Below are 13,043 nucleotides of genomic sequence, written 5' to 3'. Positions count from 1 at the left end.
AAAGCCACTTGGCACCGACTTTAAAGTTGCAAGAAATGTAGTTTGTCTACTATTTTCTGATGTAAAATTAATACTCATAATAAAACGCAGTCGGATTTCATATGCTTGCTTGGAATGGGTTTAGGCTGGAGTAAAGAAAAACTTCGAACGGTGGTTTTTGTACTGATAGAAAATACTACAATAACACTTATTAACACAGATTCATATTAATTTTGTTTGTTTTTCATCCCCATGTTCATTTCATTTTCATGCTATCTTTCGTACCTTTATCTTTTTCCTCCAATGCACTTCAGTTCCGTCTTGCAAAAGTATTTGCGTAAAAGCGGAACCAGATCCTAGTGCTCCAAGCTTGACTCAACCGATGAACAGCAGTGACGGCAGCAGTTTGTCAGCTAATGGTAACCACAGCAACAATACAAATGCAAGAGGGACTCCAACTCAACCACTTCTGTCATCTGCCAATTCACCCCGCGAGCCTCAGCTCACAACGCTGATGCCAAAAAAGCGTGGAACTGTTCACGCTGCTGGTTTAACTAATCTTACTGTCGATGACCACGGGGCCAAGGTTTTGAAAACCAGTGAACCGTCAAAGTACGAAGCTAACCCAACTGCAAGTGTTCATAGAACTCCAGACAAAAAGACAAGTGGCGGTTATCAGCAAACCAAGCAGAACGCATCCATTGACTCGTCCGGTTACGGATCGACACCCAGTTACCCGCAAACCCAAACAATTTCTTCTAAAACTTCATCATCCGGCTACTCAAGCGTGTCTTTTCCTGCTGTTTACTCCTCTGCGCAACATCATAATGGTCTCACTGCCCCATTGGTTTCTGGCCCACCTTTCTTTACTGCTACCCCTCCTGCATTAGACCACCAGGTTCGCTTTCCTCACTCTGATGATCCGAACTACTCCCGGCTTCCACCTGTTCCTTCTCTATTGCATGGTTCATCGCATCCTCATTATTATCATCCTGGTCATCATCATTTTGCATCATCTGTTTCATCAGGACAAAGCCATGTCTCAGGTATTAGGAGTAAAGAGTTTTTAAAAATTTACTGGGAGGGTCATCACTAATTCAAGTATTTCATTTAAATTGGTTTGAAGCGTTTCAACCAGAAAAACTATCCGTCGCTCTAATTAATTTAAAGCTACCAACTCACTGGGATTTTGAGCATAAACTAGTGTGATAAATTGTTTGAAATTTTGCGCAGCATCACTTAATACTCGTCATGACTGTTTATGCATGACTGAACATTTATGCAGAAGCAAGCGTACAGAACAAAATGTGGATCAGGCTCATTTTTGCTTTTTTAGTTAGATCTACTGTAACATCTTTTAAACAAGTTTAGAAGTGGAGTATGTTCAGAAAATTCCTTTCCTTTTTTCATATGCTTGACGTTTCAAGGTTGCTGTAATGTAAAAGTTTTACAACAATAAGCAAGAACTGTTGGCTATTAGCAGGTTTGTAAAAACACTGAGATGTTTTCCTGAACCGTTTTTAAGTACAGCTGGATTTGCCAGCTTCTCATACAAAATATTTCATTTGATACAGGCATTTTGACCTTCAAATTTGTTCCAAAGTGAACTAAAACTAAAATTACGAAGACGCCGTTGGTTGATGACAAAACTGTGCTTTGTCATCAACCCACACTCACTACGTAGTTCGCATGATGTCACCTAATATCCACCCCTTTCAACATCTAACATCACTTTTATGCAAAATATCTTTCTGAAGTTTTTATTAGAAGGTTGATCGGTTTTAATGAATAATTCCCAAAAGTTTACAACGGCATAAGTTATGACTCTAAATTACCAATAAACAGTCTTGTAATTTGCTGGCGTACAGTAAGTATGACGGTACATTTTACTGTAATATGTTCAGGAAGCTTTTCGAATGTAAAATACGATCTAAAACGTGTCGCGACTGTAAACTTACGTCTTACGTAGTATTGCGACAGAAAACATTTTCCTTTTAGCCAACAACAAACAGTTGCATGAACAAGATGAATTTTTCAAAACAAATTACAAAGTGCTACAGTCTTAGAGACTGTTTTGGCTGTAAACTCACGTGAGACACTGACAAGACCATACGTCGGTAAACTGATATGTTCTTTGGTAGGTGCTTGTGTTATGGTGCATTTACTGGTGTAATTGATTGGTGCACATTAAGACTCCATGATCAGTAATGTAAATCATTTGATGACTGATATAAATGTGTGAATCAACGCTAATCATGCCATTTATGTTGTCAATTAGCGGTCAATTTAAACGAAAAACTTTCACACGACTTGTTTTGAATAAAAGACTTCTATTTTGCTACTTGTAAATTATAACAATACTGTACATACAAATAGTGTAAAAATAACAGCCTTCCTCTATAATTGCAGAAATATAATAAATGGAAACACTACAATTGAAGAATTACACAGTGTGTACATTTTGACTAAAAAATTTGTCACTGGCAATAGATACATGTTTTATCGTCAAATCGACAATGCTGAACGCGAATTTCACCACTAAAATTAGCTCCTGTGTACTATTTTTGAGAAAAAGAGATTTTAAAATATTAGATAAGTTGTATTATTCTATATAATATATAACCAGAGTTAGGGTGCACTGTGTTAAATAAACGTGGCAAAGTCAGAGCTAATAGCGCCTGTGACTAAATCCAGTTAAGGCAGGACTCAGAAGTGTTGTTCTGAAGGTTTGCGCTTGCATTCACCAGTAAAGTCTCTCTTCCTAGACCAGCAGAATCCGGCCAACATCGCCCGGCTATCCTGGCCCTTGTATCTCCTACTATAATGTTGGCCAGGTTGTGCTCTCCAGGGTTGTATGATGTCCTAGCCGGCCATTTCTGTTGAATGTAGTGGTATTGTCCGGACCGACTGTCCCATAGACATGAGAAACAACAGTACTTTGTGTACGATACCCCAATTGCATTCCCATCAGCATGTTCAACACTTTGAAGTCTCCACACTGGTACCATTGGAATGTATCCTATTTGATGGCTTCCAAGATAGCTTTCATATTTTCTCTTGACTCATTCATTGTTCTAGATTCTAGAATATGCAACAGGGACTGATGACTTTCTATTCCCATTATGCAGTGGTACTGCTTTGAGACTTTCCTTAGAATAGTTGATGAAGAGTCTCCAGTCCTCTGGATCATATGTTGATCTTCCAGATCACCCATCAGTCCCACAACATCATTGCAAAATGTCAGCTGGACCCATCATCAATCACCTTGTTCGAAAAAAGTCAATGAACTCCTTTCCTCGTTCACGAACACCCCAAGCAGTGACAGCTTTATCTGTAAGTTTCCACTGTTGCAACCGTGAAGCAAGTAACTCTGTATGTCTCATTGACAACTCCAGTGCTCTGGCCAAATCGTTGAACTCTGGTAATAAGATTTCGTGGTGGTTGCATCGTAGTCTGGGTTCATGGCAGTCAGATGAGGATACATAAGAATCTGATACAGTGCTTGAGTCACTATCACGTTGTTCAGTCATTGGATATACAGAATGGATAAGTCAGGGTCATCAGCATAATGCTGCACAAGTCGTATTGCAGTGGGAACATGAGGAATGAGGATACTCAATGGCAGCCCGATTTGCGTTGTTCAATACTTGGGGCAGTTTCGTGAGGCAAAAAATGTATCAGTCAGATGCATGATTAAAGGGTTCACGCCACACCATGGGGATGGCAAACAAACTTCTCTTCTGTCCTGCTTTCCACGCAGCTAGCTTTGATGAACAATCTGCACAAACGATGTAAGGAGCCCAGCTTCTGTTCTTGATCTCAAAATATTTCGCATACAATTCGGAAATATGTGGCGTCACTGGTCGTCTATTGCCCACTACAATGTATAAGCGGCATAGGCGCATATGTAAGAGAATTTATCTGGATGGTTAACACAGGATCACTTTCGAGAGTCAGATGTAGAGGGTTTCATGGTAAATTTGTAATATGATGTAGGTCTAGTAGACATACACAATACACATATGTATTTAGGTACCAGTACATGTCCAATACATTATGGTGGTTTGAAAAATATTTTTTTTGCAATTTTAACATGGGGAGTTCTGCAAACCGTTAAAAAATGACATTTACACAACTTTTTTTGGTAGGCCCTAAAACTCAGCCACCTACCCCCCAATAAAGGTCACGAAAGGTCAAATTTATTAAAAAATCCTCTAACTCTCTAACTACTCATAGTAAAAAGTCAGTTTTGATGTCAAAAGATGCACAATATCTATGTTTCTATATGTCATAAAAGGAACCTTTTCTCTAAATGCATTAGTTCTTGAGATAATTCAAAAATGCATTTTTTGGGGTATTTGGGTCATTCCATGCCAAACGTCGTGACAATCATAAAGTTCTCTGTTTCACCCACTTCGATTTTGCTCAAACTAGGTCAATATGTTATTTAGCATGATATAGGCATGCATTACAAATTTTAGCTCAATATCTTGTATAGTTTCGGATATATGATGCTTTAAAGTTTTAGGTACCCCCTAAACTTTTCCGCATTTACAGTTTGCAGTACAGTGCAAACAAAAATTCAATTTTTCGAAAAAACTGTACACAGGAACATCTTTTAATGGCCATATTCGTGATCAGCGACCCCAAATTAGCTAGAAACGGTGCTTCTCTCCCCAGTGACATTTTGGTGTACACACTGTGATCAGTATGATTAGTATTTTTAACTTTTAACTTATAGATAGTAAGTTTTCTTTTTATAATAAACACCTTGAATATGAACTGGGACGCCTTTAAAAAACTTTGCTTATGATGGATGTCTGTTTTAATCAATTGATTTAAATTATACTTTGATTGCCTTTGTCTTTAATTTAGTTAGAATTCTGCTCTGCAAAAATGCATTCCATTTGAACAGCAACCCCTGTTTTCTTCCCAGGACAACTTCAACATGACGGAAGTAGAACCGAAGGTTGTGAAGCTGGAGGAAGTCCTGTTTGCATCCCTAAATCTTCCATGGGACCTACTTCTCTTTCTTCACACAACAACGATCTTCCATTTTCGGCTTCCAGCAACACAGCTTTGTACACTGGAGAATCAAAATCGACACCGTCTTCCCTTGCTCATAAACCCCCTCCAGTGTTAGGTTCTGGACATTCTGTGTATGGAGAAACAGCCGGTAGGTGGAGTAAGCATGTGAAAAAGTTGGTAGCCACTTTAACATAAATAGATTCTGCCACAGCCACTGAAACCTGGAACCAATCAGAAGCTACATTGTCCGTGACGTGGAAGTGGTTACCGCCATTGCGACTCTTGCAGCACTCAGCCAGAGAGTTGATCCTTGCTTTGAACTTTTGTTTAGTAATAATGAAAGAAAAAAGAGTTATGGCAGGAATGGGAATCGAACCCACATTATCAAAAAAATTACTTCCCAAACCCTCACCCACTAAACAACGCTGCCGATGGCGAAACGTTCACTTAATTTACTTTCTATCATCTGCTCTTCGCGTTTTTTCACTTCACGGAAAACGTAGCTGATAATTGATTGATTCGAGGTTTCAGTGGCTGTGGCAGAATTTTTTCATGTCAACTGGCTATCGGGAAAGTTGATTCTTTTTGTGAAAACTGGTCAACGTGAATTTTAATTTTGAAGGCTTTTCAATGTTTGCACATATTGTAACAAAAGCCATATTATTTTGTTACTTGCAAAATGTACCAAAAACAAACCAAGTAAAACACATTTATGGCCAATAGCGTTTGAACTGTTTGAACGTTTGTTTAAAGCAGCCTTTTTTTGGGGAAGAAAAAATTGTTTATCAAGAGTGTAATTCAAATTAAAAAAAACGAAAAGATATCAAGACCTGTTAAATTATTATCCAAGCATTTTTTTAGACTTTGCAGCGTTTACCATCTATGAACCGACTTGTTAAATAATTATTTTTCAACCGGTGTTCCGCGCAACCTAATGCGTATTCGTATGGTGTTTCGCAAGATTTTTCTCGTACCATGTTCCCTTAATACAAAAAAGTTGAGAAACGCTGTCATACAACATACCATTAGCAGTTTAAGCTAAAATATTGAGTTGTGAGAGGTTTTGTTTCACTGAGTTGTCTTCAAAGCTGGTTTACCAATCTGCCTACGTGACAAAAACAGCGCAGACCATGGCGTAATTACTTAATTGTTGTTGGATAAACGTAGCTAAACGTTCGTGGTTGTTATAAGTTTTGCATTTTTGCTTCAAAATCCATCTTTCTATTAGCATATAGCGTCTTTGCAAAATTTAAAAAATGCTAAAATAGTGACAAGAGATGGCGGTATCTGGTTAGGCCGGATTTTACACTTTTTAGGAAAAAGAATAGTGACTGCATTGGTGTCTAGTGTTGAAGCCATGCTCTAATATACAATATGTTATCATATATATTAAAAATGCCTTTAGTTTCTTGCAGGGATTGGTTGAACAGTAGTTGATTAACGGTTCATTATTTTCATACAACGTATATTTATGGGTCATTTTGAAAAGAACAAAACAAAAACACCAGAGATACGTGATTCTTAGGCAATGCACATATTTGAATAAGACCTTCTGATGATCCGTTAGGTGAAACAATTTGTAAAGGCTTCAGATAGTAATAACTATATTTGATTTAAACTGTAAAGAAATGCACAAAAACATTTAAGTTACAGACAGATTTCGATCTAGAGAACAAATAGAAAAAATATTATGATAAACACTTAAACTCGATTTCTTTACCGAATTATCCGATTGATATCACACGGTATAATTATTTTTTTAAATGTGATGAAATCGATTCGTAAGAATTAATGTCGAGAGTGACTGTTTGACAAAATCTTCCATTATCAAAAGGGATAAAGTAGTGTTGACAGGGAGGGGTCCAAGGAGTACTTTTGGCCCCCGGGATGATTTTAAGGCTCTGTATCCTTTCCAAGGAACCTATTCCCCCAATATAACGCATTTTTCTTAGAAGTGTTTTGGATTGAGTCCGAGGATCTCATTGGTACGATGGGCCCAAATTATCCATACAACGGCCCTGGATACAGTACAAAAGCCTGTAGGGATCACAAGGCCAACAAAAAAGTTGAAGACCAAATGCTTGGTGAAGTCACTGCGACATCCATGTATTCAAAAGTCATCAAATTGTTTTGTTTTCTCATGGCATAAATTTTTTTTTTTTTCAGTAGCAAGTGAATTTGCAAACCAACAGCCTTACGGGCCTTCATACTCTGATTCGTGGAAACTTGCCCAACCAGCCGCTTACGGTAAGCTAGCACGTTAAATAATGAGAACGTTTTTTAACAATTGCTTCAATCAGCTTTTTAAAATGAGCTTTATTCAGGAGAAACACTGTAGTTCAGTGGGGCAGCCAAAGCTGGGATCCCCTAAGTTTTCTAAGCATGAGCCGCATGCTTCTACTCGTGAGCAGTGATGTAGCTAGGAATAAAATTTTAGAGGGGACAAAGCAACTGTTTGGGTAAAAATACTTTATGGTTTGAAATAAAGAGTTTGTTTAAAAATATCGCTACTGAATGCAGTTAAACATTTGTGAAACGTCGTTTAACATATAGTACAATGTCATTAAAATATTGTAATAAAATAAAGAAACAATTTTTGAAAAGAGGGCAAGATAAAATTTTAAGGGAGCGATTGCTCTCCGAAGCCCTGCGGTTACATCCCTGCTCGTGAGCCTTGGAAGGCCGCAGATTAATACATGTAGCACTGAAGATGAAAACAGTATAGCCTACTGAGTTTTGAAAACGTTTGTTGAACATGAGTTAAGTAGACTATCTGCATTTTGGAATATTTAGTGTTTAACCAGGAGTTCCAACCATTTTGCCGCCGGATACTTTCAATAATTTTCGTCCTAGAATTTTTATTTCAACTTTAAGATTGTAATGGAGAAGATAACCGATTAATTAGAAGATTCTTTTCCGATATATCATCATACCAAAACTCTTAGTTTAGTGTATATGTATACAGTATTATGTAGTATCCTCTTTACACACCATTTAAACAATTTATCCTAACGCAACGATATCAGCACATGCAATACGAAGAATGCAATTGTGGTTTTACATGCAATATTTTTATATAGTGAAGGGCTGTAGGGCATAGGCCTACCATGACACATGGATTTTCATCGGCTAACGCTCTCTACTACTTTAAGCACGTTGGTTTGTTTAGATTGTTATCACGAGTTGTTTACAATTGCTTACAAGCAGGGCCGTGTTACTGTTAACTGCCCCCTCCCGTACCTCCCGGCCGGGACAGGCTCACTACTGATTAGAGGCCCACTCATTTTAGTCTGTTTTATGTTTTTTGACTGTTTAAAAAATAGAATAACAGCTACAGAAGCTTGATATTCAAAAACTTAAATCATGCAAGGGCGTATTCACTGCTTTCCAAACCTCCGACTGGGGGCCTACCTATGCCTAGGGGCCCACTCATATTTTGATCGTGCAGCGTTTTTCGGCTTGTATTTCCACAATACACATGTATCGGTAACATTTAACGTGCATTTTTTCCCTTTATGTTTGTTTATGTTATAAATTTTACTTTGTTAAAACTCTGGTCCTTCCCCAACTTCTTTTCTAGATGCTCTACTGCATTGTCGGCATTGCCTATCAACTATTTTTTTAGAGAAAATTTTAAAGAGTTGTTTTCTCTTTGCTAAAATGATGAATGTAAATTTTTGCGGCCCTAAATGCTTTATGGTTCTATTTTAAAGAAGGATTACTAAACATAGAGACCTACTAGTGGATTTTGTGGGGGGGAGATGGTGCTCATATGAGGCCCTACTTAGAGGTTATATTTTAATCAAACGATTTGCTGGCTGAAAAATTTGTAACCCAGACTTTTGACGTGTTGGTCTTTTGAGCTAAAACGAGACTTTTATGTTGGGTTGCAACTTTTGAAAGTCTAATTTGGATCGCTTGAAATACAAAATTGGAATAATATGGGAAATCTATCTACAATTACTGTTAAGTTTCTTTTTATCATGTGTTACAATATATAAACCATAAGCACAAACAAAAAAGCCAATTTTTGTATCTGCTGTGCCTTCCAGCAGCACCTCATAAAGCGTCTTACCAACACCTCGCTCACAGTCGAGTGGTGATAGAATCTATGTCGTTTCGATCATCGTATTAACGCTCTCACGTTTAGGCCGCTGATTCAAGGACGTAGCTACGTACGGCGGAGGGGGAATTCTCCCAAAATTGCATCCCCCCCCCCCAAAAAAAAGTTTTAATAGTATTATAACGTTTTAAAACCATTATAATTCATGTTGAATAACGTTTGCCCTCCCAACAGTTGCCATTGCTCCTTAAAATTTTCTTTCTAGTTACGTCACTGAGCTGATATAACACCTTTTCATTTGGAACATCATTCTCAGTACAGAGTTTAACTTGTGAAACTATCTTGTATGTTTGCAGACGCGCCTCTCACAGAATGCCAACAGCAAGAAAGTAGTGGCGATAGTAACTCGACATTGACAAGTCTAAGGTTGAGGAGAAAAGAGCACTCGACTACCATGGAGTTAATTAGCGCCCAATGACACGTTTTCCAGACATTTTTTTAATGAAGATGTTGTCAAGTTATTCTGCGAAAACGCTAACATAGTCTGGTTAAGAATTAAAACTAGCTTTTTTTCTTGTTTGTATAGTTGTTTATGTTGTGATATTTTCGCGCTACTTATGAAGTCGCCTCTACTGGTTTTGTGCCTTAGGGTGAGATAAGGAATTTCTTACTATTTGCAACAATCGTTTGTGAAGACAATCGGTGAAAAACCTAAAAAAATTTATGTGAACATAAATGAATAATTTGTGTGATGTGAGGGGATATTGCCTCTGTGTCTTCAAACATGGCCAATGTACTCCACAAATAAGCAGTAAAAAAAAAAAGTCGAAACAGCACTTAACTTTTAAAAACGTTTCCTGCAATTAAATATTCATACAAATCTTGCGTCCATCAATGAGATATTTTTTAAAATGCATTTTGAAAGTAAGGGAAGTTACTGTTTTTATTGTAGATTTTGCAAGTAAAATAGTGCATCGCAATTACATTTTTCTTGAATGCCGAATACTTGATCATCCAAATACAACAATCTGTTCATCCCTTTATTAAACGCGATTTTGTTTGTGGTTGCATAACACGTCAATTGACTATGCTACAAAACTACCCCCGATTTTCTTCAAAGCTCAGCAGTTTGTTTTCAGTTTTTAGTTGCATGTGTTTTTGTGTATTGTCCGCATTAGGCTATGAAGCTTCATGATTTTACATTTTGCATTCGTGTCAATTACTTGTCGAACACTTACACAAATCGGAACACGTGTTATCCCTCTGCTGTATGTCGTTGATAAAAGAGGCATGCTTTTCAAATAGTTTTGTTGTTTATGTAAAGTTGTATTGTTTTGTCATTTTGTATGTTCCTACGAAACGGACTCAAGACATTGTGTTGTTTTCATTGCTGCTTTTGATTGCGTAGGAAATGTTAAGACATGCAGTCGCCACTTGTAACGATGAATGCATTATTTCTTATTGCCCATTACTGCCCACATTTTAAGCCAATATGCTTTGATAAGCAGTCAGGAGCGAAAGCCAGCATTTTTGTTGCTTCAATCAAAACTTGCATGCTATTACAGTAGAAATTTATCAAATGCAAATAGTCAATATGCAGTTGAATACACTGACATTGGTTTTCAAATTTCTTAGTTCAGTGTTGATATGTTAACTTCATTCGCCCAAAAAACAGGGCTGTGAAGTCGGGCAAAAATATGCCATTCCGGCTCCTCGATTTATAACTGCTGGCCGATTCCGACTCCGGCTTCAGTGTTGCCAAATGTTTAAGGGTTTTTAGATTTTTTTAGATTTTGTCTATATTCATTTAAAAAAAAATTTCACTTTAAGTTGCCATCGATATTGAAGCTGCGACTTTCACAAAAACTGCCAAAAAGAAACACTTCTATTTTCTTCTGAAGTTTTAGAGCGCAATACAGAGAACAAGAAGCAATATACCTTGAAAAAGGATTGCAAACAAAATATTCATTGTTTATTGTTTTGTATCAAGCCGGAGTTGGAGTCGGCATTTTTTAACGACTTCGACTCCGGACACATAAAAATCCTTTCGACTTCAACTCCACGACTCCGACTCCACAGCCCTGCAAAGAAAAGCTGTGAAGTGATGGCCTTTTAATTGATGTAGTTTTGTTGCTGCTTGACATTATTAGGTTGTCAACTTGTTTTTCTTCTTGCTCACAAGATTGATTTTTTATGTATTGCTTTAACGTCTGCAGACAATGAATCAAAGTTAAGGGATTTGATTTCTCTGACTTTGTTTTTGTGTACACTACTTCGTCGTGTTTCCTATAGGAATGTAAACTATGTCGAGCTAAAATTTTGGTTTATATTCTAGTGAAACTTTATATAACACAAATTCAAATATGTATAAGGGGAATAATTATTCTCGTTTTCATGTGTGTAGCCAAAACAAGAGTTAATTTAACCAAGACAATTATAGTTAGTCATAGATGTACATTGTATAATACAAACTACAGTATACTCAATAACAAAGATGTAGTTATGAAATTTTGGCTTATTTTCTTCAACTACGCTGTTTGTAAAGCATATTAGTTGAAAGCTTTACGAGTTAATAATTTTTTTTATTAGTTTTAGCTCGTAAGCATTTAATTCTTTGCACAAAGAAAACATTTTTCAAGCTGTATTGAAATATTTCTTATTTTACAGTACTCGATCTTTGCTTCAATTGCTTTGTGTGCAGTTACGCTTATCTTCACACAACTTTCTACTTTTCAGCTTTATTTCAATACGATGGTTGTGTTTTTAGTTTTGTTTTTAATTTTGTTTTCTAACGAGTAAAAATCTGTTTTTTTACAGCGTTTTAACGACTGGCGACCTTTGAAACAATGTAAATGGGTAATTTTTACGCGTCGGATAGTGCTACTGTATTTCAATTTAATCGCTGCATGTTTGCAGCAATTTCTGTATTACAATAATAATAATAAATGCAAGTGTTTTAGTCCAGTGGCTTTTTCAACCTGGGTTTGAAGTAATGAATTTCTTCAGAGGACTATAATTGTGAAAGGTTTATTATTATTGAATATGTGACCACTTTGTAATGTCTATAGTTTTCAAGTCCTACGGAAATTTATTGCATATGGCCTTGAGACTGACCGCGGTTTATTGTGTAGTTTTAATAACAGTCAATGAGATCACTTCGATCAGTGACCACACCTGATGTCATCGTTGGCGATATTGTATGACTTTTTCAGTAAATAAACTTTCTCAGTGCTCAATATTGAGGTCTATGATTTACTTGTTGGCCTACAATGTAGTGGAAAATATTTTGGAACTCTGACAACGCAGAAGAAAAACTGCTCTGAAACGTACAGTTGTTACCAAGACGAATGGATGGAAGGTACAAATGAAGATCATGGTTATCAAAATATTTCGAAAAATGATAAAGGAAGAAATCCCACTATAGCTTTGCCATGTAGTCGTAGTCCAGTTTTAATCTGGTGATGCCCCCGTTAACGAAAGTGGCCAGATTCACATCCATCGGGAAGAATGGGGCGAGATGATCACTTTTTTACTTAAATGACAATAACTTCAATTTTTTTGTAAACTTTATCAAAGTATTAGGATGAATAATATAACCTACTTTTATCTCTTTAATGTCGGCGACGATGACCTATTCAATGATGTTTTATTTTATGTCTAGCAGTTATGTACATATATGCATTAAAAAAAAATGATCAAAGTGATCATTTTACTACATGCATGGGGCAAGGGTCATTGGACCACTCGGCACGCAATAGCTCCGCAAGTGCTTCAACTCACCAAGTACATTTCAGCTATTGCCAAGTCAGCAAATGAGATTTACGTGCTCACGTAGGACTTGCTTGGTCATCGCTTGTTAAACTCATTTCGCTGACTTGTGACATTTCAAGTGTCGGCTTGCTCAGTTTCATCTTTACCAACTTCTGCCACTTGCTCAAATGTTGCTAGCTCAGCTGTCACTTGCTCACAATGC

General features: G+C 37.0%; 1 protein-coding gene across 2 annotated transcripts in view; it reads left to right on the top strand.

The window, feature by feature from the left end:
* LOC145777506 (uncharacterized) overlaps positions 1 to 11,271 on the top strand; it is a 36,117-nt gene extending 24,846 nt beyond the window's left edge. The window contains exons 8-11 of one of the 2 annotated variants that reach the window (XM_082588890.1): positions 294 to 1,025; positions 4,916 to 5,155; positions 7,177 to 7,254; positions 9,427 to 11,271. In XM_082588890.1, coding sequence (XP_082445016.1) covers positions 294 to 1,025; positions 4,916 to 5,155; positions 7,177 to 7,254; positions 9,427 to 9,548 — 1,172 coding nt within the window. In that variant the 3' untranslated portion in view covers positions 9,549 to 11,271. Of the gene's footprint in view, positions 1 to 293; positions 1,026 to 4,915; positions 5,156 to 7,173; positions 7,255 to 9,426 lie in introns of both variants that reach the window. The other variant, XM_082588889.1, reaches the window with a different exon arrangement.
* Positions 11,272 to 13,043: the final 1,772 nt, after the last annotated feature.

This window comes from Aplidium turbinatum, chromosome 9 (genome assembly GCF_918807975.1).
Source record: "Aplidium turbinatum chromosome 9, kaAplTurb1.1, whole genome shotgun sequence".
Taxonomy (NCBI): domain Eukaryota; kingdom Metazoa; phylum Chordata; class Ascidiacea; order Aplousobranchia; family Polyclinidae; genus Aplidium; species Aplidium turbinatum.
This window is presented reverse-complemented; position numbering and strand designations above follow the sequence as displayed.